Here is a 27,705-nt window from a genome sequence, read left to right as displayed (position 1 = left end):
CGCGCGGGCCCAGCCCCCGGCGTTGGGCCCCACCGTACGCCAAGATGGCGGACGTGCATTTCCTCTCGCACTTCCGGCCCCGCCCGCGCCCTCGCCCTCTAGTCCCGGATTGGCCCCGGCAGCGGCCCGTCGCGTCGCGCTGCGGAACCGTCGGAGCGACGCCGCTCTCAGTCGGCGGGCGGAGAGGGAAGATGGACGCAGGTGAGGGCCTCAGCGGACGCGGCGCGGCCCGCGGGCGACGCCCTCCTGGCCCCTCGGCCACCGGGGTCTCGCCCAGCGCGGCGTGGGTGCGGGATGGGCGCGGGGCCGCGGGGCGGGGCCGGCGCTGGCGCCGAGCGGGGCGGGGACGGCGTCTGTGGGAAGGCCGGCGCGGGTCTGACAGTCGGCTGTCTGCGTGTCTCGGCGCTTTTTCAGCCCCGCCCGCAGCGCCCGGGCGCCCGGCGACAGGCCCAAAGCCGGCGCGGACAAGCAGGGGCAGCGCGGTGTCCGAGACGGGCGGGAGGGGCGCCGGGCGGAGCTGGCTCCAGAACCGGGGGCCGCAGAGTGCCGTGCCTGCCCCCACCCCACGCCCCAAGCATTGAGGAGTGGAAGCTCTCTACCTCTTAGGAGGTTGCATTGGGAGGCTGGAGGCGAGAAGCATGCTCCCAACACTCACTGCACGCGCGTTTCAGGGACCAGTAGATCATGCAAGCTTCCTCTTCGTGGTTGAAGAGAGAAACTGAACTCATCTCGTCGTATCTTAACTTCTTGGGGTCGTGATGCCAAGTATGTGGCGGGTGGGAGGGCGTATGTGTACATGTGTGTCCGTGTACACGTGGGAATATGTGCACATGTGGCGTTCTGGCCTGTCTCGTCATGCTTCTGTTCCAGAGGGGACAATTCCTTAATTTTTGCTTGCAGACTATTTTGGGTCTTCGTTCAGTAGGCTTAAAGTGTTCTGACACGGGCTCTCTCGTGCCAGGGTAGTTGTAGTCCTTTCATTCCTTGTGGGGAGTGATTGGCCTCAGCACCCCCCTCTCCCCCACCGCCACCTGGTTTAATTCCACCTGTCATTCTGGGTGGCTTTGTTTGCCTTTTCTTTCTTCTCTTGGTGGGCAACTTAAATTTACCGAAATCTCAGTTTGGAAGCTGGAATGCGGACGTGTATGGCCAGTGTTTCAATGACTTGTGGCATCTGGCTGGAGCAAACAGTAGTCCTAACTCCCAAAGAAGCACGTTAACCAGATTATTTTTTGTGAAGTTTGTTTAAAAAAGAGAAACCAGAGAGGGTGTTTTACTGTTTGCTGGGGAAATGGGGTGGAGAAAGGAATAGAACTGTTTATCCACTTTCTTTGAGGTTATCGCTGCTCGGATATTTTAGACTTTGTAGGAGAGACTTGGGTAAGGTGGAAAAACACATTCAGTGTTGGTCATGTTACCTTGAACGTGAAAATCATCATGTGAAAGTTGAAGGGTATTTCAAAGTAGAAAAAAGTGTTTGTATTTGAAGGCTGCTGTTGATGCTGATAAAAATACGTATGATCTTTGGAGGCTGTGGTGGAGAATTTTTTTTCTGACACGATGCTGCACATCTTTTTAGGGGTGATTAATGGTGCAGCCTCCTCTGATCCCTGGACTCCTTACAAAGCCTGCCTTTCTTGACCAAGTCTTACGCAGTTTCTCGTTGTTTTTATAGTGATCCATTCAATAAACTGCATTTGTTATTGAATGAGAGGTTTGTCTTGGGCATTGTTCTAGACCCTGGGGCTAGAGAAGTGAACAAAATAGACAAAACCATGTGGCTCATGTGGGAGAGTGATGTGGGCCAAGCAAGAGGGAGTTAGAATTATAGCCAGGATGGCCAGGGAAAAAAATCTCACTGCAGACAGAGGTAAGTTTTGACCAAGACCCAAAGGCAGTGCAGGAGGAAGGGCAAGTGGGCCAGTGTGGCCAGGATGCAGCAGGTGGGGGTGAGAGAAGTAGAAGCTGAAGGCTGAGAGACAAATTTGGCCCAGTCATGGGGCCTGGTTGGGTCATAGTGAGGACTGGGGCGTTTATTCTAAATGAGTTGGTGAGTCTTTGGAAGGTTTTGAGTAGAGAAATAATATGACTGGGCGGATGTTTACCGGACTGGTTCTGGCTGCTCTGTCCAGGATATACAGCATGTCCTGCAGAGGGGCAAGGGCAGAAACAAGGAGACCAGTTAGGAGGCTGTTGCTAAGCCAATGAAAGGCCGTGGAAGCTTGGCTCAGGGTGGAGAGAGGAGGTTGACTTCTGGATGTATTTGAGGGTTGAGACATCAGGACTGTGTACAGACTGGAAGTGATGGGGGTGGTGGGAGGCATGGAGAGGGAGAACTTGAAGATGGTGCTGAGGTTTATGGCCTGAACTGAGAATGTCTTGTGGGGAAGACTTTGGGGGTCTTAGTGGGGGAGCTCTTGGTTTTGTATGTGCTGACTGTTGTTAGACATCTTTGTTATGATGTCCAGGGAGGCTCTGGGTCCACGGGCCTGGAGCTCAGGGCGTAGGCCTGGACTCGAGGTCGAAGTGTGTGGGAAGCTGCTTTGGATGAGTCACTGAGGGTCTGAGAGGAGGAAGAAAGAGAAGGGGCCTGGGAGGGGCACCCAGGGCTGCTGGCTGGCATGGAGAGGTCCAGAAGGTAGCAGGCGGACTACAGGCTGGTTGTGTTCTCCACCAAGCCCCCAGCACTGTGTGTGAGAACACATTCAGGGCTCAAGGAGTGGTGGGTGCCTGCAGTTAAATGGCTGTGCTGTCTGTCCCTTGAGGACAGAGCCCGTATCTTGAGCTTGCATCTCCAGGGCTTCAGTTGTGTCTAGCATGTGGTTGGTAATCAAGGAAGCAGAACTTGAATTAATGGCAACTTACACGTTCCTGCACTATAAGGACTTCAGTTTAGAGAGTCTGTTAGTGTGTAAGGTGTCAGTGGTAAGAAGGGGCTGCTGACCCTTGCAGGGCAGAGGGGCTCAGTGTGGTGTTCTGTCCAGTGTGCTCTCGAGCGCAGTATTTTCTAGGTCTCTGGTGTAGCTGACGTTCTGGGTGCTTTTCCTTCCTTTTCATTCAAAACTGAACTACCAACATCTTCATGAAAACTATTTGGGATTTTAAAAAGTAACTACTTGCAAACCTGTTACTCTAAACATAAACATTTTCCTTTTTTTTTTTTTTTTTTTAAGATTTTATTTATTTACCTGACGGAGAGAGCGAGCGCACAAGCAGGGGTGCGGCAGGGAGTGGGAGAAGCAGACTCCCTGCTGAGCAGGGAGCTCAGTGTGGGACTTGATCCCGGGACGCTGGGATCATGACCTGAGCCGTGGACTGAGCCACCCAGGAGTCCCTAAACATAAACATTTTCTAAAGGAAAGGGAGAACTCTTCTTTTGATTTTATTTGTAAAGCATAATCTCTCAGAAGCTATAGATGTTTGGGGGAAATATCTTTGAAAAGTGATGCTTTATGTAAAAAAAAAAAAGGTAGTGGTGTGTGTTTTTGTGGTTCTCCCTGGTTAAATTATAGTGTGATTGGTACTAAGTGGAGACAAATTGGTTACCTTCATTGAGCACAATTCCCTATTTTTCTGCCAGATTAATAATATTAAAACATTTGTTTCTAATGGAATTACCATACTATTAAAGGGCTTTCTGCTTCCTCTTCCGGGTGTGGTCAGAGACATCTCGGAGCAAAATGTGGAAAATCAAGTGTCTGGAACCCAAGTGACCAAATGAGGGAGAGTGCCTCTGAAAGAGCCTCATTCTTAACTGGGTGACACCTGTCAGTCTTGCTTGTCCTGTGTGTCCTCTTAGTGGAAGTTAAAACCATTTCCTGGAGTCTGGAGATTGGCATTCTTTTCGAGATTTGACCCCTTTTCACTCAGGAGGTATGTGAACTGCTTCACATATGATGTTGCATGTGGTGATGATGAAATTATTCTGAGGCCTAATTAATTTGGGGTGACCCTCTGTGGGAAGGATGCAGATCAAGCCCCTGTGAAGCTGGTCAGTCTGAGCAGAGAGCTGGAGGTCAGCCGGCACCTCCTCTGTGTTGGCCGATCTGTGCCGATGTTACTGATTGTGAACTTAAGTTTTAAAATAGAAAAGTACTAGCTTTTCTACTGAGCTGTTTTCTGAACGGGCGCTCTGTGATGTTTTTTGTTCTACAGAAGTATTAATGTGTGTTTTGACTAAGTTAATACCAACGATAAAAGTGGTGTTGTGTAGGGGGCAAGGGAGATTTAGTTTCGTCTTACAGATAACAAGGCTTGAAACAATATGAAAAGGAGGAAGAGAAGGTGCTGCACACGGGGCTGGAACTTGGCCCGGGCCTTGCGTTCCTGCCCCAGGGGGCAGAGCCAGCAGCTGTGTCCCGCCTCGTGGCCCAGGGACCAGGGCCGTGCGTCCTACAGCTGGCAAGTGGGCTCTCTGTCTCCAAAAAACAAGTCTTCGTAGAGATGAGAAAGTTGAACGTCAGGAATGAACGGTATTTTCGAGAGTACCATCGGAGAGTGAGGTCCGGAAGGTCCGGGAGCTTGGTGGTCTGGTGGAGGCAGCCTGCGCTAAGTGAGCATGCCTCTGTCTGGGGGAGCCGTGAGGGCGCCTGGGCTGTGACATTTATTCCAGGTGTCGGTGTCCTCTGCTGCAGGCGGGACGGGGCAGAGCCGCCGAAGGTCAGTCAAGACTCTGCTGGCTATACGGGGACGAGAAGCCCTTCGCTTGCTTTCCTGGTTGGAAGTGCTGCGGGTCCGTGGGACTCTGTGCTCATTTTCCAGGGCGGAAGCCTCAGGATGTTGAACTAGCCTGTGAAGTGTCTCGGATGGCTGGCTTCTACTCCCTAAACCCCAGTCTTGTGAGGAAAGCTTGTTGCTTACATTCCGCTTTAGTGAGGTAGATCACGTATTTGGGTGAGTCTCCTGTGTGTGTTGCACTGAGTGCCACACCTGTTACAGCACGTGGAGACTGGCCTTCATTGCACACTGGGCATCACCAACTTACCCGTCCCAGTGACTCCCAGGGGACCCGCCCCAAAACGTGCTTCCTGTTGCCCAGCATGTGGCAAAGCTTTCCACGTTTCCTCACATGGTCCCTGAGGGAAACACAGCTGTTTCCATCTTACCAGTGAGAAAACTGAGGCACAGTAAGGTCACCACCATGTGAGGGTCAGACTTCGGGCTGCCCACAGCGGGGACTGTGTTCAGCAGGCATGGTGGACACACGCTGCATGTGCAGTGTCCCCCAGGACCGACAGGAACACGGTCCCTGTCTGAGGAAGCTGCCATGCCACGGGGGAGCTGTGTCTGCAGCCAGTTCCAGAGGCTCATGTGACCTGCATCCAACAGGAGCAGGATTCGGGGGGAGCGGCTCGCACGCACAGTCAGCTGGAGGGGCAGAGGCAGGAGGAGCAGTGACGTGAGGGGCATGGGGGACACAGGGGCGTGGAGCACTCCTTAGGGAGCCTGCAGATGATAAATTTGCACCCTCACTTCGAGGCTCCTGCTCATCTGGCAAGAGCTGGGGTCACGTTCTGGTAGTTCATTCCCCTCGGGTATGTCTGTCTCCTTGCTTGGTTTTGGCTGAAGCAGAAAAGAATCTGAGGCCACACAACCCATAATTTGGTTAGCTATCTTAGGAAATTGGGTGATAAAGTGTTAAGTTAATAGAACATCTCTTACTTCTTTCCCTCTGAAGTTGGCTTGGCTGCCTATAAAGTTTGCTAGTAAACCTAAGAAGTACGCCTGTTTCGCATTTTGCCACCTCAGTGATGAAAACCTCTCTACTTCAAAGGTGCCGCAGCTTTGATACGGGGCTGTGGTCCTTTGACGGTGCCGCGCCCCTCTGGCGCCAAGCGCACACGAGATGCTCGCCCACGGCACTCAGTAGCCCTTCAGGATTGTCAGCCATCTCTGCATCGTTGGTTTACGGCTGTGGTCTTCAGAGGGTCCTGGGCATCAGTAGGGCAGGAGGACAGTTAACGTCCTGCAGTGCAGTCGAGTGGTTTGCATCCTTTCTCCTTGAGAGTCAATGCTTGGGTTTGAATCTACGTATCAGTTGAAGCCCGGGGTTCCTAACAATAGAGAAGTAACAAACACCATGTGCAGCGCCTCGAGAAGGTGGAACTTGAACTCACTCCAGCGTAGCTTTGATAATCACCTGCAGAAAAGAGGGGGAGTCAACCTGGACTCTGTAAGCGTAGAGCAGCTTGGTTGGCGTTGTGGAAGCACCGGCAAGTCGGACACATTGAGCAGAGCCCCTGCAGGAAGCCCCGCGGGTGAGGGTCCCTGTGCCCGCCATCGTGCTCAGGCGCTCCGGGAAGCACAGCTTGTTCTGGAAGCACTGGGACAGCCCTGACGCTGTCAGGTTTCCGGCGGAAAGAAAAAAAGGCGGAGCTGGGTCTGGGTTCCTGACAGCTGGAGAATTCTTGAAGTAGCGGACGCAGGGTCTTCGGGTGCTGTGGATTTCCCTGTTCACGGAGCATTGTTTTCCCAACCCTGGGCCTGGGAATTAGCTGCGCATCCAGTTTAGCCTTTTGGGTGTAGTAAAGTCATGTGCCCTTGAGCCCGCAGTTCTGCGTCCTCGGTATTAATGACACTGGCTGACTTGGTGCCCTTCTGTCTGCCAGCTTGTGTGTGCGCACCTCATGGGAAGGGGTTCACGGACACTTTGCAGCTGCCCTGTGAGGGCATCCTATTATTTCCCCCCATTTCATGAGTAAGGAAATTTTTACACCGAGGGGTCAAGGGGCCCAAAGAACCTACAGCCTGGGAGTGCTTGAGCTAGGGTTTGAACCTCCACTGCCAGGCGCCGGAGCCAGCAGTGGACCCCCAACATCGCCAAGGGATTGTGCACAGCACAGAGGGACATGCAGGGATGCTCCGCAGGATATGTTAGGAGCATCTTGACAGGGTGCGGGAGTTACCGGTGGCCTGGACGGGGTACTGTGAGACTGTCACACGCTTGCTAGAGCTCTAGGTCTGTGTGGACTATCACCGTTGAGAGACTAGAGACGAGGAAATCATAGGTGTGGCACGCTTTCCTTTACGGATCTACGCAGAGACTTCTGGAAGGAGATTCCTTGCTGGGTGTGAAGCTGCAGAAGATTTTTTTTGATAATATTTTTGTAGTCTTTGGTTTTTTAAAAATTAATACGTCATTGTTACCAAAAGGTGGGGCTGTTGTCAAAAAGTAAATTCAGATGTGGGAGAAGCGATTATAATAGATTTTCCAAAGTTATCTGGGCAATTGCAGGTGAAGAGTACGAGTGACTAGGTACCATTGAGGCTTGGGAGGCAGCAGATGAGAACTGTGTGTTTTGGGTTCTGTGAGGAGCAGCTGAAGAGTCGGGGGACCCGGGATACACTGCCCTTTGCCTCGCGGGTGTCGGTCTGTGCTCTGCTGAATCTGGGAACTGTGTATAGAGGGTTTCCTCAGCTGGCTTCCGAGGACAGAGGGGGACACTGGGCCTCTCTAGTTTCTTAACCGAAGCAACACAGAATAAAATGGCGCTCAGGTCTGTTAGCTGCATACACAGCGATCTTCTTAGGAGGTGGGAGCTGGTGGCCGCGCTCTTCTGGGAGCATCTTGAAGTGAAAACAGCTGCAAGAGCCTCAGGGAGTTTTGCAGAAGGGTCTGTCTATTCATGGGGATTTGTGTCCCACCCAGGAATAGTACCTGCCCTTCCACGGCTGGTCGTCATCATCCCTGAGCTTGTGTTTCTTGCCCGTGAAGTACCTGCCTTCTCCTCGGCCTCTAGGCACCTGCTCCTGGGGGACACTGGCTCTACCGTCTACTCGGTGTGTGGCCTCGCTTACATACTGAGATGCAAGGGTTACTTTTGTCCTGTCGGTTTAAGGCTAAAACCAGTACTGAGGTCAGGTACTTCCTTGCCCCGGGCCTGGTGCTGTCGGCCTCACCCTCGTGTCTGCCGGAAGGCGAGGCTCAGGAGCTGCTGCCCTGTTGCTTGCGGTTGCTTTGTCTGTGGTGGTTGTCACAGCCCTGACGAGACACAGGATCACACAGAGCTCTTCACACGGAAACGCTAGAAATCATCTTTCATATTGTTTTATGAAATTATAAAAATGGGATCAATGTGTGTTTGGTTTCAATAGCTACTCTGACCTACGACACTCTTCGATTTGCTGAGTTTGAAGATTTCCCGGAGACCTCAGAGCCTGTGTGGATACTGGGTAGAAAATACAGCATCTTCACAGGTATTCGCCGCCTCAGAGCCTGCTGTGCTCTCAGGGCTCAGGCTGTGAAAAGCACGTTGTGGTGATAATAGTTATTTGCTAACTTTCTGTAACATATGATCTACGAAGTTAAGGCTGTGTGTGTTTTCTTCTTTTAAACAATCCCTAGAAAAGGATGAGATCTTGTCCGATGTGGCGTCCAGACTTTGGTTTACATACAGGAAAAACTTCCCAGCCATTGGTAAGTACGCCGTCGGTTACTACACGTGGTGTAGATACAGGCTTTATAAGGAGGGCAACTTGGGTGTAGAGTGTTGACGTTGGTGTGCTGGGTACTTGTCACTGCATCTCAGACCTCACAGCAACCCTAGTGACGTAAGCCGGCTGAGGTCTCGCGCCTAGCGTGGTGAAGTTAGGGTCCAAACTCGGGACTCCTGACTCTCCCGAGGGCAGGGATTTTCCAACTGCTGGTCCTGGTTTCTTACTGGGATCTAAAATCAGGATAATGAGTTATAAGCAGCATTTAAAAGTATAGAGCAGAATGGAGTGTGAAGTCGTGTGTTTCCACAGTGAGGCAGCATATGGCTTCAGGAGGCTCCAGTTTGTACGTCAGAAGGGTGTCCTGGGTCACGGTTGTCACGGTGTGCTTCGGACTGTGGGCCCAGGATGTTTGGAGGCCGTTGCCCTGTGTCCATCACCTTTTCTCTCGTGTCCCGCACTTAGTTGTGGGGAGAGCTGAAAGGCAAGGTGGATGGGCCATGTCTTCGCATAGCACTAATGTACGCCCCATTCAGAGTGGCTCTTCATCGTCGTGACCCTGGAGGTGGGCATGGAGGGGCCCCAGCTCTTGGCCTTGCCTTTGCTGGTTGGAGAACCTGAGACCAGAGGGTCGGCAACAGGAGGCTACGGCTCCCGGGTGGCAGGTCTCTGTCAGGCCCCTCACCAAGATGCAGTCGCCTGTGTTCTCTGGAAGTGAGCTGGATGCGGTACAGCCACAGGGCTTGACAATCAGGAGCGCCGCGGGGTGGGGAGACGAGGCCAGTGCCACCACAGGCCACCTAATGATGGGATTTGTCTGCTATGCCCCGGGATGTCGTTTATGCCAGCCGTGCTCTGCTCAGCCCTGAGGACGGGGCAGGCCCGGGCAGTGGGGGTGTGCTGGGCAGTGCTGGGGGACTACCACTCTCCTGCAGGTCTCTGTCTGGACTCACAGAGTAAGGACAGGCTGAGAGGAGCCTTGTACTGTTTGGTCAAGTCGCTGAGGAGGACGGTGCCTGCCACTACCAGCATGGTCTTTCCTTCCCTAGCCACGGAGAGATGACTAGTTTGTACGGGAGTTGTTGCCGCGCATCCCGAGCACTGCGCTTTGTCTACCCGCCCCCCTGCCCCACCCCACTGTGCCCCTCGAGGCTTTGTGGGAGGGGCTGCCCCAGGCTCCGAGGTGATGCTGCGGGGAAACGGTGGAGCCAGCCGGGGCTGCGGCTCGCTGGGCTGGCCCTGGCGTCTCGGCTCCGCCGCCGCTTCATGCTTCTCGCCTTGCCGGTACTTAGGATGGCCGGGGCTTCTGTCATGCTGGGGCCTGTCTCGGAGTGCACGCGGAGCTGTGGTGCCCAGGGTCGGCATCCTTTTGTGCCCTGGCAGTGGGTGTGATGTGGAGGGGCCCCGGGGCAAGTGTGCTTTAAGTGCTGAGGGTGGTTGCTGACCGCCCCTGGGTTATATTCCTGCCCTCCCGCATGCACGACCCACTCTCCCGGCAACTGCATCTTTGCCCTTCCGGTGCTTGGAGAGAGGTCCTCCTTATTTGACTTGGAGTTTCCTCATTATTCATGAGACTTAGTGTCTTTTCATATGTTTTCCAGACATTCTTAATTCTCTGTGACTGATTTGTTCACATATTTTGCCCGTTTCGAGGGGTTTGCAGGACGTATCATTGCCCAGTAAATGTGCCCTTGGCATGACCAGGTTCTAAATGGCCTGTCACCTGAGATGGAGCTGACGCGGTATAGGGCTGCCCCAAGTGTGCTAGGGCCAAGGCCTCCTGCCAGTGGACTCCTGACCTGCTGGGCCATCTGACGGCGAGCCCTCTCTCTTTGTCCGCCATGACAGGGGGCACTGGCCCCACCTCGGACACGGGCTGGGGCTGCATGCTGCGGTGCGGACAGATGATCTTTGCCCAGGCCCTGGTGTGCCGCCATTTAGGCCGAGGTAAGTCACGGCACCGGGGACGACAGCATTTTTAGGAAGCAAACAGGACTGTGGGGTTAGGTTACCCAAAGCACACAGACTGGGATTCAGGGTTTTCTTGAGTGGTGACCCACTGGTATTCGTTGATTTGAAAAAGTGACTTTAAAGAATATTGATGAATGTTTGTCTTTTAGAAATTATCTTTACGTCACTGAAACCGTTTTCTGTTCTTTATGGATTTGTTTTGGTGGGTTAGCATATGTGCATTTGGAATCCTGGAGAATTTGGCTTTTAACTTTGGAAAGGTTCAAGAAAGGGTATCACCTTGGCTTGAGTGTTTCATAAACGTAAAGGCTTCTTTCTCCTCTTTTGGTAAAACTGATCTTGTGCATCTCTCCAATAGATTGGAGGTGGACACAGCGGAAGAGGCAGCCGGATAGCTACTTCAATGTCCTCAACGCGTTCATCGACAGAAAGGACAGTTACTACTCCATTCACCAGATAGGTGGGAGATTGCCGAGTGAGCCAGTCCCCGCGGCTTAGAGCAGGCCGAGTCGTTGGGTTCCCCCTGAGCGCTTCTCTGGTATCGGGTGTGTGAGGCGTGAGGCTGTAGGTCCCTCTGGCCCGGGGCCGCCCGGGGCTGCTGTCATGGGCCAGGGCAGCTTGGACCCGGGGCCTTGCTGTGGCGCAGGGGGCCGTGTGGCCACAGTGGTGTGCGGGCTGCTCGTCGCAGCAGCTGTTTTCTGGTGGGATGCCATCTCCAGGGGTCATCCCTCTCTGCGCCCATCACTAAGTCTAAATGCTCCTTTGTTTTGAGCGTCTCATTCTCACCTACAGAAGGAAGTAAGGGTATAGCTTTGAGTCCTTTGATTTACTCCATCCTGCTCCTTCTTGAAGGGCTAGGGCCCTGACTCGTAGTGAGGGACAAACCTTGAGGCAGCCTCTCTCCCTCTTAGTCTGTCAGGAGCTCCTGCTGGAGGCAGGGGTGGGTGTGCCTGTCCAGGCTTCCTGTGGAGTGTTCCCACTACCACGTGCTGCTGTCAGGACGGGCCTCTTCTGGGGGACGGGCGGGGCGGGAGGGGGTCTCACATCACTAATCCCATCTGTTTCCTGCAGCACAAATGGGAGTTGGCGAGGGCAAGTCCATCGGCCAGTGGTACGGGCCCAACACCGTTGCCCAGGTGCTCAAGTATGTGCCAAGCCCCATGCCTCCCATTTCCTCGGGGTAGCGTGAGCATGACCTGTGGGTTCAAACTCTCCTGAGTTTTGGTTGCGGAAGGAGATGAGGGACCTTTTACTCTTCCCCTCACGGCCCTCCTGAGAGTCCTCAGAGGCGGCCACACCCAGTGCGCTCCTGTGTGGAACTTATGTTTCCTGATGGATGAGTGTCTTCAGATGGCACCCACTGGGTGGGGCCCCTGTGTGTCTGCCACGTGGACCCGTCCACCAGGGTGCTTTTCTGGTGGTCTGGGAGGTGGAAACTGCTGTGGAGTGACAGCAGTGTGAGTGCCATGGGCCTCTGCCTCTGCGCTGACCCCGCTGCTCCCTGCCTGGGACCCTTGCCCCCCACATCCAGATTCGTGCATCTGTTGCCTGCTCCCTGTCGCCCAGGCTCCTTGCTTGGGGTGTCTGTACCCGCCCTTCTCCCCGCCTCATCCCCCAGCCCGCTTCTCCTTGTTGCAGTGAAGGGCTGCCCTCTCCATCTGGCTGCTCTTGGCAGGTTCTTTGGGATCCTCCACCCACCTTCTGGCTGATCCCCAAGCCTGCCCACTGTCTCTCTGTCCTCTCACCCAGCCCCCCCATTTACTCTACCGAGCCCCTACCACCTGCCCCTTAGAACCCTGGGTCTAGCCCCGCACGCATTGAAAGCAGGCTTTCTGCATGGTCCATCTCCCTGCGAGGTCAGTGTGTGGTCAGTCCATGTGCGGCCTGCGTGAGTCGTCCGTGTGGCCTATGTGTATGGTCTGTTTGCGTGCCTGCGTGTGGGGTCTGCCAGCGTGGTCTGCATGCGGGTTCTCACTGTCCCCACTTCTGCTCTGAAGCAGCTCCTTCGAGGTTGCTGTCCATCTAGTCCCATCCCAGTGCCCAGTTTCGGTCTTCCGTTTACTCAGTTGTCCAGCAGGTGGCTCTTGATGCAGGTGTTCTCTCTTGGAAACCCTGGGCCACAGTCATGCCCTCTGGTCCCTGTTGATGGTCGATGGCTCCATTGTGGGGCTCCCTCCCCCCTCAGTGAGCACTGCGGGGCTGGCTTGGCCTTTGGCGGCTTCTCTTTTCTGCCAGCACCAGTGTGAACTGGGTCTGCATGGCACAGCTCCCAGCGTCACACCCCCAGTGCTGATTTGTGCCCAGACCCCAGACTCAGGTCCAGATACTTCCTCAGCAGCACCCCTTAGATGTCTGAGGGGCATGTCAGCCTAACAGCCAAAACCCAAAGCTGACCCTTCTCCCCATCCTCGGCCTGTTCCTTCTACAGGGAATGCTGTCCTTCCAGGAACTCAGGCCAGAAACTGGGGTTGTGCTAGATGCCTTTTCTCAACACACCCCTTCCAGACGCATCCAGACTAACCTTTGCTCGTTGCCTCCCTGTCCTAACCCCGGTCCAAGCCCCATCTTCTGCCTCCTCGTTGGTCTTCCCTTTTTTTGACATCCTCAAGTCTCTTTTTTTGTTGTTGTTCATTTGAGAGACAGAGAGAGAGCATGAGCAGGGGGAGGGGCAGAGGGAGAAGCAGGCTCCCCACTGAGCAGGGAGCCTGACGTGGGGCTCGATCCCAGGACCCTGGGATCGTGACCTGAGCCGAAGGGAGACGCTTAACCATCTGAGCCACCCAGGTGCCCCCCTCAAGACTCTTTTAAAATACGGACAGGCATTGGGGCACCTGGGTGGCTCCGTCAGTTAAGCATCCGGCCCTTGATTTTGGCTCAGGTCATGATCTCAGGGTCGTGGGGTCGAACCCCCCCACCAGCATCGGGCCCCGTGCTCAGTGGGGTGTCTGCTGGAGGTTCTTTCACCACTGCCGCACTTGTGCACACACTCTCTAAAGTACATCAGTGAGTTCTTTTAAAGATCATTTGAGAGAGAGAGAGTGTGTACAGGCGGGGGGTGGGGGGGCAGTGTGCAGAGGAAGTGAGAGAAGCAGGCTTCCCACTGAGTGTGGAGCGCAACGTGGGGCTTAGTTCCAGGAACCTGAGATCATGACCTGAGCCAAAGCCAGGCACTTAACTGACTGAGCCACCCAGGTGCCCCTAAGTCAGTACATCTTAAAAAAATAAGTAAGTAAAAATAAAATGGCAGTAGGTGTCATCTTCGTAAAATACGTGTCGGCCGTCTGCCCCTTCTCTACTGGAACCGTCCTGGGGGTCCCAGCCGACTCCAGGGAAAGCTGCAGGTGGGGGCCCGGCTCTGCCTACCTTCCCGGGCCTGTCTCCACTGCGTGCCCCGCACCCACTCTCAGCACGCTGCGCCTCGTGCCCCTCGCACACACCCACCCCGGGGCCTCTGCACCTGCACCAGCCTTCCCCCAGCATCAAGGCCTCCTGCACCTGCACTGGTCGTGCCCGCAGTTACTGCTCTGTTCTCCATCGTGCTCACTACCCACAGTTACTTCTCTTTTGCCTGCCTCGTGTCTGGAATGTCCGCGTCTTGGGGGGGCTGCTTTGTCTCGTGTGTCAGTGGGTTTCAGCCCCATACCTGGCCCTCTGCAGGTGAGAGAGAGGCAGCCAGTGGAGTGTTGCACGTGTTCCTCCGGCCGCCACTTTGGCCTTCCCGTGGGGAGGGGCTTTGTGTGGTTGCCCTGATGCCCCGCACCCTCCACGTGTGTCCCCAGACGGACCAGGTTCTCCCACTAGACCTTTGGTTGTAGTTCGCTTATCTTTCAGAGGCTCAGGGCTTTGTGGTTGTTAAGCCACAGATTCTCTGTGGGGACTCAAACTGCTTGTCAGTGCATCACTTTTGGGGTGAGGTGGAGCAGAGTGTGAAGGTACCATGGGGAGTGGGGGTGCTGGGCCTTCCTGAGTTGGGAGAACCTGTGGTGTATCTGAGACAGGGTCTGTGCTCCCTTTCCCAGGACAGAACGCCCCATGGGCAGGGCTTCTGTGCAGGCACCCTGTCCACATGTGGCAGCTGGGGGTAATGGAAGGAGCAGTGGGCCCAGGTGGGAAGAAGCAGGCCGCAGCCTCAGCTTTATTCCTGTCTGGGGCCCTGAATGTCTCAGCTGTGATTTTTCTCATCTGTAAAAACTGCTGGAGCATTCGTTGCTCTTTCCTTTGCTTGCCCCGCGGAAGTGAAATGTCTTTGAATTGTGAAGACTTACTGGTGTGTCCTCCCCCTTTCTGTTAGGAAACTGGCTGTCTTCGACACCTGGAGCGCCTTGGCAGTTCACATAGCAATGGACAACACGGTGGTGATGGAGGACATCAGTAAGTGAACGAGAGTGCAGGGGTTGTAGCTGGTGGGACTCAGGGAGCGGCTCCCTGGCCCACGGGCAGGCCTCGACTGGCATGCAGGTTGGGGATCCCTCGTCCGCGTCCAGTATACAACAGGCTAAGGGGAAGGGCCCGGACTCTCCGCAGAGCTGGGCTACATCATACCCCGACTTGCTCTGTGTCCTCGTTGCAAGAACTTGCTCAGGTGTACTGGGTCAGCCCTTCTTGGGCATCGTGCTCTTCGAGGACAGGCAAGAACAGCTTTCTCGCCAAGGTGTAACAGGAAAGGGGAGCATAGCTCTGTTCCTCTTTCTGGAAGGATCCACTGGAAACCTGAAGGAGTCCAGGCATGCTGACGTTTTAGTCCAGGAGGAAAATGATGGCTGGGTTTGGCAAATGGCCTCTAGTGAGTGAGTTTTGAATTTGGAGTTTACATCCCGTTACACAACCAAGCTGACAAAACTCTATTTAATGTCTTAGGTTTTTGCTTAGGAACACCTTTTCCCCAAAGAATTTGCCAGAGCTCCCTCCACTCCAGTTTTATTGAAGTTCCACATATTTGCTGCTGCCTTGCTTTGAATTTTACCTAAGAGCAAGCCCTTTGAGCGTGCTCATCTGGGGTTTGCCTGGACGGTCGGAGGTGGGCCTCGTGTCATGACTGCAGGCATGGACACCACGGCGGTGTTGCTCCTCGCTGCTGCCCGGCCCTTCGCTTCTTCAGCCTGGGGACTGTGACCTCGCAGAGTTGGGGGAGCCAGCCAGCCCTCCCTGCCCGCTGACCCTGTCCCCTGACCCTTTGCCCCTAAGAGCTGACAAACTAGGGACTTGCACGCAAGGACGGGTGTTTTTCCCTTCTGCCTTCTGCTCACGTTTTATTTCTTGAAATTTTTGCGAAACATGGGAAACTGGAAACATACAGAGAATGGGGGAGAAAACCACTTGGAAACCGTTCCTACTGACGTGGAGATGCCGCTCCCCCCAGTGTTTGTCGTTCTGAGCAGCCCTTGCACATTGCCAGAGCACGTCTTCTGTCGGGGATGTAGCAGCCTTCCTGCTGTCTGGCTGCTCATTTCCCAGTACATATCCGTTTCCCTTTTCCCCCAGTGCTGGGGAAACCACCTCCCTCAGGGTCGACCCAGTCACCCGCCCAGCCTGCCCTCCGAGGCTGGTTCACCGGTGCGGTGCCAGGAGGGAGTGAGGGACAGGCTGCTTTCCAGAGCCTGCATTCCTGGGGAGGGTGAGGGCGGCGGGGAGGTGCTGGTTGGGGCCTGGAGGAGACTCGGCCGTGTGCCGGATTTAACAGGCTCCCAGGTGGGGTGTGTGTGGCCGCCCAGCCATGATCAGGGCCCTGGGGTTCTCCCCTCCTGAGTCAGAAGTGATGCATGCTCTTCATGGGGACAGCTTAGGAAGAATAGCATCAATACACCACGAGCAAGGACGCTGGGACCAAAAATAGTGCCTGGGGTCCTGTGCACAGTTTAGTGAGGTGAGTGGTAGATGGTGGGGAGTCTGAATGGCTGTGCTAACTGCTTTTGGCTTTAGGGGCCCCAGGGGGCTAGAGGGGACACCAAGGCCTCAGGCAAGGCAGGCAAAGAGCCACTTTTGTAGTCGCGGCTGCCGGAGGTCGCAGGTGTGGGAAAGAAAGCACCAGTTCATCAGTGCGAATGGAGAACCCATACTGGCCAAGCCGGGGCTGTCCGGGTCTCCCGAGTGGCTCCCCGGCAAAAGCACCGGCCTTCCGCCTTCCCTGTCCATTTCGGGGGAGAGTGCTCTGCGGGGGAGCCTTGCTGGCGGAGATGTGCCGCCCTCCTTGGGGCACCAGCCGGGACCCCAGAGCAGCCTCCGCCAGGGCTTGCCCTGGATGAATTTGGAGCTTTGTGAGACACTGGAAGGCACTGAATCTGGGGAGGACTCACAGGTCGAAGAAGACAGCGAGACAGTGCCCACAAAGGCACACCACAGAAAGACCCTGGTGGCAGAAATAAAGCAGAGGTGCCTGTGGTTGGAACTTCCAGGAGGTGAGGATGGGGTGACCACGAAGGAACGGGCAGCCAGCCTCCCTGTGCCCGAGCTGGCGTTTTCACAGCTGAGCACCTCCCAGTTTTTTAACCAGGGGTTCTTCAAATACGCGTGTTCCTAGTGACACTTCCAAACTGCAGAGACGGACCCTTGGAAGCGTCCGGAGGAAGGTGGTGGTGGTGAGAAGCTGCCGTTGAAGAGAGGCAGTCCGCTGGCCCGGCTGTCTGGTCTTCCTGCCGCAGCAGGTGCTGGTGGGGCCAGGGCAGTGTGCTGAGGAGGTGGCAGGCCGTGTGGGGCTCTTGTCACGGATGGGCTCGGAGAGAGCTCACGCATGGTGGGGATGTGAAGGGAGCATGAGCAAGGGACCCGTGGGTGCCTGGATGCTTGCCATGTCACAGGCCACATGCAACCTCGTGAGTCCCCACAGTGCCGCGTGACAGGCCCTGCTTCTGTCATTTCTTGAGCCGAGCCATGTGAGGGTCTGTGCTGGTGAGAAAGATGCAGTCAGCAAGTAGTCCCCCCACCCCCATTCTTTATTTTCCAACTATGCATTTTGAGAAATTCCAGTCCCGTGTTCATGCAGCTGTCCTCCTCCCTCCTGCATCCCCAGTTGTCGGCCGTCAGCTCACCTGCTTTCCTGCTGCCCGGCCGCCCTGGCCCTCCCTGGCCCGCTCCGGCCTGTGGTCGAGGGGCCGGGGTTGTATGTGGTTGCCACGCCTGTGCAGTCTCCTCTGATCTGGAAAGTTCTCCTTCTTGGTTTATTTTCCTGCTTTATCATGGCACGTTTTGAAGAACCCAGGCCAGTTTGGTGCAGTGCCCCCCACTCAACGTATGTGCGTCGTCAGGATTAGATCAGGGGAAACCTCTTGTCAGTACCTGGTGGCTGTGTCCTCAGCCCCACAGCCGGAGGCCCGTCAGTAACACTTCCTCGGGTCACCTGCTCGGGCCGTGTCCCTGCTTCCCTGTGATTAATGGGGATCCGGGGGTGATACTGAATGCGTGTCGAGGATTTTTGCCTGGAATGGTGGCTTCTGTAACCATCCTTCCCTTTGGGTTTACCAGCTGGCAAGGTGGCTGGCCCACCTTGTCCTTTCTCTGTCCCCGGCCAGGGATCAGCAGTTTCTCCAAGGAGCCCTGGTTCCGTTTAGCAGGGAAAGGTGTTCAGAAACCACGGTCTGGGCGCCTGCTGGGCTGGGGCCCCTGGAGCGTCCCTGTCCCCACCACCAGCCTCCTCGGTAGCACACCGACGGAGGATTAGCAGTGCGCTTAGAAGAAACAAGTTGTCTCCACGTTGAGGGAGGAGCAAGGCTGTTTCCCGATGGTGTCCTTGGAGTGGGGCCAGTGCGCGTGCCCACCAGCATGCCCACCAGCGTGGCGGCTGCCCGGGATGCACGGCGCTGTTCGCTTTGTTTCACTTGAGAGTTCATTTCACAGCAACAGTTTTAAATTGGACATGCGTAGAAAATTATTCTTTTTTTTCTCTGTGGGCGGCAGGACTTACTTTCCAGGTTCAGATTGTGTTGAGCACTTGACTTTTTTATACTCGTTTCCTATGACTAATTATGTACTTGTTCCTTGGGGTAAGCTTCTGTCTGCTGCTGTTCAGCCTTTGAAAGCACGTCTCTGTTTCTCAGGAAGGTTGTGCAGGGGCAGCCTTCCGTGTGCGGGGGCCGCCGCGCTCCCCGCGGACTCCAGCCGGCATTGTAACGGCTTCCCTGCGGGAGCTGAGCTCACCAATAGGCCGGCACCGTGGAGACCCCTGGTGCTTCTCATCCCCCTGCGCCTGGGGCTCACGGACATCAACGAGGCCTACGTGGAGACCCTGAAGGTGGGTCTTCTCGCCGACCAGCAGCGGGGAGAGATGCTGCTGCTTGTTGTCGCCGTGTCAGCCCCTTCTGCCCTCTGGCCCCTGTGGACTCCTGGCCCCCACCTGCTCGCCTCCGGGCAGCCCTGACCGCCTCTCCTGTGGGCCTCTGCGCTCACCCTGCAGTCTCTGCTCTTCCTGACTAAGCTCTTGGGGACCACGTCTTCCCGCTCTCCTTCCTGTCACCCTGTCGGGCCCTGGGGTCGGCTTCCCGCAGCACACAGACTCATGGTTGGGTGGCCTGCTCAGCCGCCCCGCCTTCCCCTCTGTCCTGCAGCGCTGCTTCATGATGCCCCAGTCCCTGGGAGTGATTGGAGGGAAGCCCAACAGTGCCCACTACTTCATCGGCTATGTTGGTGAGTGGTGGTTCTGCAGGCATGTGAGGTCAGCTGGAAGCTGAGGGAGAGGGAGTCCTCTGCATAGCAGCCTAAACATCCTTAGGGTGTTGGCTTGACCCAGGGTGTCCAGTTAAAAAGGAGCATGCTCCCGTGAGGGGTCAGTGTCCCCACCTGGCTGGTGCCGGCCTCCTGTGGACCCTCTTCTCCTCAGCAGTCGGGTTCCCACCCCAACCTGGCATGTCCAGCTAAGTGGATTTCTGTGTGGCACGTCTGAGTGGGACCCCAGTCTGCTCCCTGTCGTCTTACCCAGGTGAAGAGCTCATCTACCTGGACCCTCACACGACACAGCCAGCGGTGGAGTTCACCGACAGCTGCTTCATCCCAGACGAGAGCTTCCACTGCCAGCACCCGCCGAGCAGGATGAGCATCGGGGAACTCGACCCGTCCATTGCTGTGGTGCGTCCCCCACTGCGTCCTGCCTCCTCCTCTGACCACGTGAGCTAGTGGGCAGGTGTTCTGAGTCCGTCTGTGCTCAGTCCTGCTGTTCTGGAATGGAAGGGAGGGGTCTCCGAGTTTTAGGAATTTTTTTTTCAGTGTTTTGGAGTAGGTCTCACGTTCACGTGGTTTCGAGTGCACAGAGCACAAAAGGGTTAGCAATGTCTGTTAGCTCCTTACACCCCCCAGGGGCCCTCAGCCCATGTGGCCCTCATGGCCCTCACAGCGAGCAGCCCCCTTGAACATAGCAGCAGTCTGCCCCACTTCCTGCTCTGCACCACCTTTTTGGGGTTTGGGGTTTGACTTTCAGTTTTTTGACTTCAGGGATCTGGGAGATGATTGCTAAGAATGAGCTTCCTTGCTCTGATTACAAGGTGGAATTTTGGGCCGTGATTTACGTAAACCTATGTATTCTCAAAATGCATTTGATGGGGGCAGGGGGGTCAGAAACATCTGGAAGGAATGGTGTCCCTCAGGGAGCAATTAACTGAGTCACAGACGACAAGGTAGATCCCGGTCCTGAAACAGACCTCTCTGGACGCGCAGTCTGTGGGTCTTGTTGTGTCCTGAGGTTGGTGGCCGGGGAAGCCGCCCGAGGGTGGCAGGGCATGGCCAGAGTTGGAGGGTTGAGCCCCCGTCCAGCAAGCGCGAGGCACGCTGTGGCAGTAAGCGCATCTCCGTAGGGGACTGGGGCTGGTGTAGACGCAGAGCAGCCTGGACCGCAGTGCCGTACGCAGCGGGCCCGCGGACACGGGGAGGGGAGGTGTGACCCCGTCCTCACCTGAGAAAGGGGGCTGTGCGCGGGCTCCTCAGGAGAAGCCAGCTTCCCGTCTTCCAGCGGAACGTTGCCCGTGTCCTGCCAGAGCCCGGGGCAGTGTGGATGGTCTTCGCAGCGAGAGCGGGCGCCCGTTCCGTGACCATCCCTGTAGTCCTGGCGGTGCCTGGAGCGTCTAGTAACGTGTCCAGGCGTCGGAGCTTCGTGGGGGTGGCTCTGGGAGCGCGCCGTCGCCACCGACTCTCCACGGGACCCAGGGCTCCCTGCGGCTAGGGGCCACCGGGTGGGGGGCCATTAACCCGCACGTGGCCTCCGTGGCCTGGTCGGCCAGGGCAGAGGGCGGAGGGTCGAGCCTTGAACCCAGCCCCCGGAGGCAGGCGGAGACCCTGGCCTCTCTCCAGGCCACCGTGCGCTGGGCGCGGCACCGGAGCGCGGCCTGTTTGTGTGCCTTGCCGCGTGCGGCTCATGGTCACTTCTGTTATAGGGCTTCTTCTGTAAGACCGAGGACGACTTTGATGACTGGTGCCGACAAGTCAGGCAGGTGGGTGGTGGGTCCCCGCGCTTGGGGTGGGGGCTGGGGGAGGGCCGTCTCGGGGTCTCCAGCTTGGGGTCCCGCCTTCCTCGGCACCCTGCGCGCAGCTTGCGGCATGGCTTGTGGCATTGACCTCGTCGTGCGCAGGGAACACAGGCGCAGACCTTGCTCGTGAGCCTTTGGGGGGCTTGGGTTTGTCAGGGTCGTGGCCATGACCTTGAGTGGAGGCAGCACGCGGAGGTGCCCCCAGGGCGGCTGCTTTGCCGCTCTCCGGGTGAGCAGTCGCAGGGGCCTGACGATGCGTGGACCTGGCAGAGGCCCGAGAGCCTATCGTATGGAGGCTGCCTCCCCTTCCTCCTGCGCGGTTCCCCCCGCGGGCAGTGCTGATCTCTGGGCGGGGGCGCTAGGCTGTGTCTCATGGCTGCGTCGGCCGACAGGTGTCGCTGCTCGGGGGCGCCCTGCCCATGTTTGAGCTGGTGGAGCAACAACCTTCGCACCTGGCCTGTCCTGATGTCCTGAACCTGTCCTTAGGTGAGTCTGGTGGCCACAGGGCCTCGTCTCGTCTCGGGTCGGGGCACGGCTGTTCCGCGTGTTCTGTCCTATCTCTCTGCTTCCCTCAGGCTCTGTGCCAATTGCTTCTGACCTTTAAGATTTGTATGAGCCCAGGGGCGCCTGGGTGGCTCAGTTGTTGGGCGTCTGCCTTCGGCTCAGGTCGTGATTCCAGGGTCCTGGGATCGAGCCCCGCACCGGGCTCCCTGCTCCGCGGGAAGCCTGCTTCTCCCTCTCCCACTCCCCCTGCTTGGGTTCCCTCTCTCGCTGTGCCTCTCTCTGTCAAATAAATAAATAAAATCTTAAAAAAAAAAAAAAAAAAAAGATTCGTATGAGCCCAGGCGGTGACCCCTTGGTGGTGTGTGTGTGGGACCGGGGTGCTGCCGGACAGCCTGTGCGGGGCCCCGAGTGGGCAGCGCCACAGTCTGCTGCCTTGTCCTTCACCTCGTGCGCCATAACCTGGCCCCCGAGCACGGAGCCGAGTGTGCTCCTCCGGTGGCCGCCTTGGCCCCTGCGAGCCAGGACGTGCTAGGCTCTCCACAACAGCCCAGGGTCTCTGCGAGGTCCGGCACAGGAGCCAGCCCTGGGATGGCAGGCCACAGGTGGGCTCCGTGTCCTGCTGCTCAGTGGCTCTAGGCCCAGGGCCTCCTCCCTCACTCAGGCCCTCAGTTTCCCTGAAGTGAGTCAACGTGTGGCACACACAGAACCGGGACTCAGCAGGAAGGCGTGAGCACATGCAGTTCATGCATCCATCTGTCTCTGGGACGATGATGAGGCCCGTGTCCCTGTCCCTCCGAGAAGATCATGGAGGATGGTGACTGAGCCACTGTCTTGACAGAAACCAGAAGGGAGTCAGGGTGCCGCATTGGAGACTCGGGACAGACGTCCCCTCAGTCCCCAGACGGTACAGGGGGTGCCACCCCCTCTTGGGACGGGAAGCCCTGCCCTCCCAGCCCCTGCCCCTTCCCTCTGGGCTCCTCCGAGAAGCGTGTTCTCTATTCAGACGCGCCTGTGGGATTCTCTTCCCCGCCCTCCCCTCGCCCGTTGAAGCTCCCGGCCTGCTGACACCCACAGCCCGGGAGGCCGATGCCCCAGCGGGCTGGTCCTGGTGTCCCGCCTCTTGCTGTCCCGAGGGCCAGATGCAGGGTGTGGGGGGCGGTCCCCACAGCCGGACACCCCGCACCGGGCGTCTGGTGAGGTGGGGTCTTGTTTCTTCTAGATTCTTCTGACGCAGAGCGCCTGGAAAGATTCTTTGATTCAGAAGATGAAGACTTTGAAATCTTGTCTCTCTGAAAATCCTGGAGTTGGGGGACGGTATCCACTGGCCCTCCCTGGGGGCACCTTCGAGAGCCCGGCCCTGCTTCGGGGTGCTTGGTGCCGCCGCATTTCATCCATCCAGCCTGCCCGTCCGCTGAATGCCCGAGCCCCGTGCCGCCTCCGCCCGCAGACGGAGGACTGCCCTGTCCCGGAGGCCTTCCTGCGAGCCCCGGGGCTGCGCAGGCCTGGAGGGCTCGTCGGGCTCCCGGGCACAAAGGAGGAGCCGCCTGCGGGAAGCCCCGCGCAGCCCGTCAGGAGCTCCTGAGAGCAGAGCCTTCCACACTTCCCAGAGCTCTCCCTGCGACACTGCCAGCCCTGCACCCGCCTCTGCCCTGCTTCCTCCTGGGCGCTCGGTTCTGGGTTTACTTGTTCGAAGCTACAAGGACATGCATTTCTGTGGGGCGTGTCCCGAGTCCGTCTTCTCCGACGACTTGCGGGGCGGGGGCGGGCGTGTGCGGAGTGCCGCCTGCGGACTCGGCCTGGGCCCTGCCCTCCACGGCCTCCGCCCGGCGTGCTTGTCAAGGGCTACCTCAGTGGGGGATCAGACTGAAAGAATTCCGGCAAGGTTTGTCCTTGCTTTGGGGAGCAAAGTAGTGAAGTGGTGGGCATGGTGGAAATCCAAAGATGTCACCGAGCGTGCGTGTGACTCGCTGGGACAGGGACATGCCTGCTCTCCCGGAGCCGCAGGTAGAGCCCGAGTGGGATGCGCCTTTCTCACGCCTCCTTTGTGGGCCCCACATGCTGCCGCTCTCTTGTCTCGCCAGCTTCCCCTGGGTCGGGGGTCTGTGGCCTTCAGGCCTGGGGGGAGGGGGCACGGCACGCTGCCATCCAGAGCCTTCCTCCCGGTCACCAAGGCTTTAGGTGGTTTGGGGCCAGAGGGTAAAGCCCACAGCTTGACGCGTGAGCCCGGCGCCCCCGTCCCTCTGTGTACCAGTCAGAGACGTTTCCAGACCCTTGTCAGCACTAACGTCAGCACCTGCGGCCTTTAGCCCATGTACTCGGGGCCCAAACTGCGCCACTCCCACCCGGGTTTGCCGTCCGTCCTGGAAGACTGGCTTCTGTCCCACCGGAAGCGTAAAGGGGCTCTGGGGGGCTCGGGTGGAGACGATGGCCTCTCCCAGAGCGCCTCCACTCGCAGCCGCCTCCAAGTCCTTGCTTGGGCGGGCGGGGCTGGAGCACGCGTGTGCCCCGGGCCTGCTCGTCCTGCTGGCCCACGTGTTGCCCACATAAGCGATTTTCTTTTTTCCCTTCTGTTCCCTGCACCCCGTCTGTGAGGTCGAATTGGGGGAGCAGGGAAGGTTGGCTGGTGTCCACTCCTCCAGCGCTGCACTTCTCTGAACGAACAAATGTGCCGCCGCGCTGGGGGCGGGGTGGGGGGGGGCTGTCGGCAGCCCCTGCAGCTGGTACAAACTGGGGACGTGGGCGACGGCCTGACCCACGGGGAGCTTTGTTTCATGTGTTTTGAAAAAGGCTTACTGAAGAGAATGTTGTTCATTCTTTGTAGTGTAGTTTGCAATTCTTAATGGCAAATAACAGTTTCAGTAGAAAACACTTGGTTGTCTGTGTCTTGATTTCTCCTCACGTTCTAGGTGGATGTGGGAAGACGGAGCAGGAACGTTGCCTAGGCTCCTGCTGCCACGGAGGGGGGTGCTCTGGGGTGGGGTCTGGCGGGCGGCTGTGGCCCGCTCATCGCCCCAGACCCGTCCCGCGTCCCACCCAGCCTGCAAGTGGGGATGCTGTCCTCGGCCTCGTGGTCCCAGAAGTGAAAACCACAAGGGAACCTGCTTTTGGGAGAACGCACAGTAGCTCCTTCAACAAGAAGCTTTGTAGAAAGCGTCCCCAGCGCGGTGTTAGCCTTAGTTTGCTTCATGAAAGCAGCGTCCCTCCAGGTGGGCTAAGACTGCTAGCTGTGGGCAGGCGCACGCAGGACATGGGCAAGGCCGTGGTGGGACGGTCGGCGGTGCCCCTCACCCTCCGGCGCTGCTGCGAGGGGCCCAGGGCAGACAAGTGGGAAGCACTGAGCTGATCCCCAGCTGAGGAAGTCCACCTGCATCATGGCCTCTAGAAAATGCCCGCAGGACCTTCTTGTGTTGGAACCGTCCTCCACACCCCGCAGCTTCAAGCCAGAGCCTTCCTGCCAGGATCCCGGAGGCCAGGGCTCCAAGTCAAGGCCTCTACGGGGCCGTTTCCTCCTGGAGACTCCAGGGGACAAGGTTTACCTCTCTTCCCCCCCTTTTGGAAGCTGCCCGCGTTCCCTGGGTGCATGGCCCTCCTTCCACCTTGAGTGCCCTCTGACCCATCCTGCTGCCCCCCCGTGTCCCCTGACTTGGGCTCCTGCCTCCCTGCCAGAGACCCTGTGGCTGCGTCTTGGGCCTCCCCGGACGAGGCGGGATGGCCTCTCCTCTCCACCTTGCTGTGCAGGTGCCCTGTCCCCAGGCTCCAGGAGGACCGCGTGTCCATCTTCGGGGACCATCACTCTGCCCACGCCCGTGCAAAAGCCACTGGAGCCGGGGGCTCTGGACCGTGTCACAGCCCGTAACCCTCCCCGCCCACCCCCTGCCCCCATTGGCCGGCCTGCCAGATGTCTCAAGACACATGCTGTATTTCCTGAAGAAAGTTTAAGTGTTGGACCGTTTCTGCCCCCGTCCCAGCCCCCCTGCCCCCCACGCGCAGGACCCTCTCTGCTCTGGCTGTTCCTCCCGAGGAGGTTCCTTCCACCTCTGTCCCCCCACCCCCCCCCCGCCCGCCCCCCCCCCCCCCCCCCCCAGCAGCCCTGATGAGGCTGCGAGAGGCAGAGAGGCTGGTTTGGGGTCTTAGGACTTCAGGCTGACTCGCGTTTTCCTCACAGGGTGCATGGCCTCGGTTGTGTGAAGAAGCACGAAGGCAGCTACGGACAGTGCCGTCGGACCGTCCCCGTGGGTGACCCCGGGGCTCTAGTCGAACCCCGTTTGCAGTTCTGATGGCTTCTGTCTCTCCGTGGCGGGTCCTCGGGCCCTGACCACACGTGTGCTGCCCGATCTGGGTGCACGTAAGCAGACGCTTCAGATGCACGGCCGCGCACAGCCGACGCCCGGCTGTCAGCAGGGCCGCAGGAGCTGCTGGAGTCCCCTCTGTAGGCAGATGACACAGAACTGCATCTCCACGACTGTCCCCTTGTGGCCTCACAGCCACCAGCCACACTCACCTGTCACATCCTTTGCCCCCTTCTGAGGTGCCACCCAAGGACTGGGACCGAGGGCCGGCTGCCCAGTGACCACAGACAAGGAACCCAGATAAGCACGGACCCTTGTGGCCGCACGCAGGCTCTGCCCGGGCCCCGTCGGGATCGCCGGGTCACCACTTGGTGTTCACACAGAGATCCCATCCCAGCCACAGAAGGCAGCTGCCCCTCCAGGTGGGGGGACCCAGACCCACTGAGTGGACGGGGGGATCCCTGCCTGCCCTCCGTCCAGCACTCTGCACTGCTCTCCGCTCCGGATTCTCCCAGAAGTCAACAGAGCACCCCGAGCAGCTTCAAATGGGGCAGACTGACAACAGCGAGCGGCCGAGCCTGCGTCTGCAGCATTGAGACTGGACAGGCCCCCGTGCCCCGGGGACACAGCCCTCGCCCACTGGGAAGAACGCTCCATCAAGCCCACGGCGGCTAAGGAAAGCGAGAGCTTCTGCAGTATCTTTTCAAATGAATTTTTATTAGTGCCTGTAAGAAATTCGGGAGAATTTTAACTGACTGCCATTTCACTGAAACTGCCTGCCTGTGTGTTAAATTCCCGTACGAAAGCACAAAACACAGTAATTTGCTGGTATCTTGGGGGTGAGAGGACCGAGGACAGCGGCACCACAGCACGCCCCACGGGCTCCTGGGGGCTGACCCGCAGCTGCTTGTCTCTGCGTCCTGCTCCGTGAGCACGTCGTCCGGGCATCCACGTACCCCCAGCTCGGCCTCGCAGGACCACAGGAGGGGGCGTGGCATGGCTACTTCCACAGCTCCCCCAGCGGCCTCTGCGCGGCAGCCTGGATGGTGTACACACAGAGGGCGTGGATTTCCTTGTGGACATCTTCGATGCTTTTGGAAGCGTCGACCATCTGTCCCCACGGGGGGAGGCAGGAGGAAAAGAGAACCGTTAACGCTCGTCACTGTTCTCAGTGTGTGGTGATTTCAGACGGGGCTGGGTTCTAGAAGGGTACAGTACACATTTGGGTTCTTCATCCTACACCTTTGTCTGACCTTTGCCCTTGGCTGGGGAGGGTGGCCTCTGCCTGTGTCCTTGGGATGAAGCCACCCAGGCTCCTGCTGTGGCCCAGTCTTGCTCCTGATCAGACCCTCACCCTCCCCCAGCTCGAGCCGGCGTGCGCGTCAGTGAGGCGCCCTCGCCACCCCGGCCGGTGGAGCTCCGATTTCCGCAGGGAGAGCCCCCGCCCCTCCCCCAGGCCATGCCTGGATGCTGCTCGGAGCTCAAGGAAGTTCCACACAGAAGCCAACCCTGGGTCTGAATCCCTTCCTCCTGGGGAAGATGGTTTTGTCCTGACCCAGCCGGGCCGCTCTCCCCCTCGATGTGTGAATGCTGTGCCCTCACGTGAAAGGCGTGAGGACCTCCAGTCACTAAGGGAGCCAGCCACCCGAGAAACTGCTCTCCGCCCGAAGCAAGGGGGACCAAGCTGGACAGAAGCTTCTGTGTGCTCAGGGGGGTGCCCTGTCTCACTGCCGGTCCAGGCTCGGCCCTGAGGGGGCCTTTGGAGCAGCCAATTCTGGAGGAGCTGCGGGGGGTGCAGACTCGCTCACACACGTATGTGACTGTTCCGTGAGGTCTGAGCGCTCAGCTCACAATGATCTGCACAGCCCAGGACTGCATGTGCGCTCGCACACAGCGTACTACACGCACACGCAACCCGCGTACAGACTCGCACACGGGTGTACTACACGCACACACACCCCACATACAGACTCGCACACGGGCGTACTAAATGCACACGCACCCCACGTAGACTCACACACGGGCGTACTACGGACACGCACCCCGTGTACAGACTCGCACAC

The 27,705-nt window shown here is 57.7% G+C and overlaps 2 protein-coding genes across 3 annotated transcripts in view; one reads left to right on the top strand and one right to left on the bottom strand.

The window, feature by feature from the left end:
• The first annotated feature begins 29 nt into the window (after positions 1-29).
• On the top strand, positions 30-24,221 carry ATG4B (autophagy related 4B cysteine peptidase). 2 transcript variants are annotated; one of them, XM_035006678.1, is made up of 13 exons: positions 30-201; positions 8,095-8,196; positions 8,345-8,416; positions 10,282-10,380; positions 10,763-10,864; positions 11,476-11,548; positions 14,696-14,775; positions 18,435-18,628; positions 18,942-19,020; positions 19,313-19,458; positions 20,757-20,813; positions 21,242-21,335; positions 22,573-24,221. In XM_035006678.1, exons 1-13 carry the CDS (start codon positions 45-47, stop codon positions 22,644-22,646), a joined length of 1,329 nt encoding a protein of 442 aa, XP_034862569.1. In that variant the 5' UTR covers positions 30-44; the 3' UTR covers positions 22,647-24,221. The 2 variants fall into 2 exon arrangements, with proteins under 2 accessions (XP_034862569.1, XP_034862568.1); XM_035006677.1 differs by lacking the exon at positions 30-201 and adding an exon at positions 612-765.
• A 2,119-nt stretch (positions 24,222-26,340) lies between these two features.
• DTYMK (deoxythymidylate kinase) overlaps positions 26,341-27,705 on the bottom strand; it is a 12,302-nt gene continuing 10,937 nt past the window's right edge. The window contains exon 5 of the mRNA XM_035006680.1: positions 26,341-26,753. Within this exon, the coding sequence (XP_034862571.1) occupies positions 26,643-26,753 (111 nt within the window). The 3' untranslated portion in view covers positions 26,341-26,642. The remainder of the gene's footprint in view (positions 26,754-27,705) is intronic.

The sequence above is a fragment of the Mirounga leonina genome, unplaced genomic scaffold (assembly GCF_011800145.1).
Source record: "Mirounga leonina isolate KUSES-001 unplaced genomic scaffold, KU_Mleo_1.0 Mir_151, whole genome shotgun sequence".
Taxonomy (NCBI): domain Eukaryota; kingdom Metazoa; phylum Chordata; class Mammalia; order Carnivora; family Phocidae; genus Mirounga; species Mirounga leonina.
This window is presented reverse-complemented; position numbering and strand designations above follow the sequence as displayed.

What these genes read in the sequence shown, in the direction of transcription:
- ATG4B (XM_035006678.1), top strand. Translation starts at nt 45, where the DNA reads ATGGCGGACGTGCATTTCCTCTCGCACTTCCGGCCCCGCCCGCGCCCT. An exon ending in CTACTCCATTCACCAGATAG is followed by an intron (nt 10,865 to 11,475) that starts GTGGGAGATTGC and finishes TGTTTCCTGCAG; the next exon opens with CACAAATGGGAGTTGGCGAG. An exon ending in GGTGCCGACAAGTCAGGCAG is followed by an intron (nt 20,814 to 21,241) that starts GTGGGTGGTGGG and finishes GTCGGCCGACAG; the next exon opens with GTGTCGCTGCTCGGGGGCGC.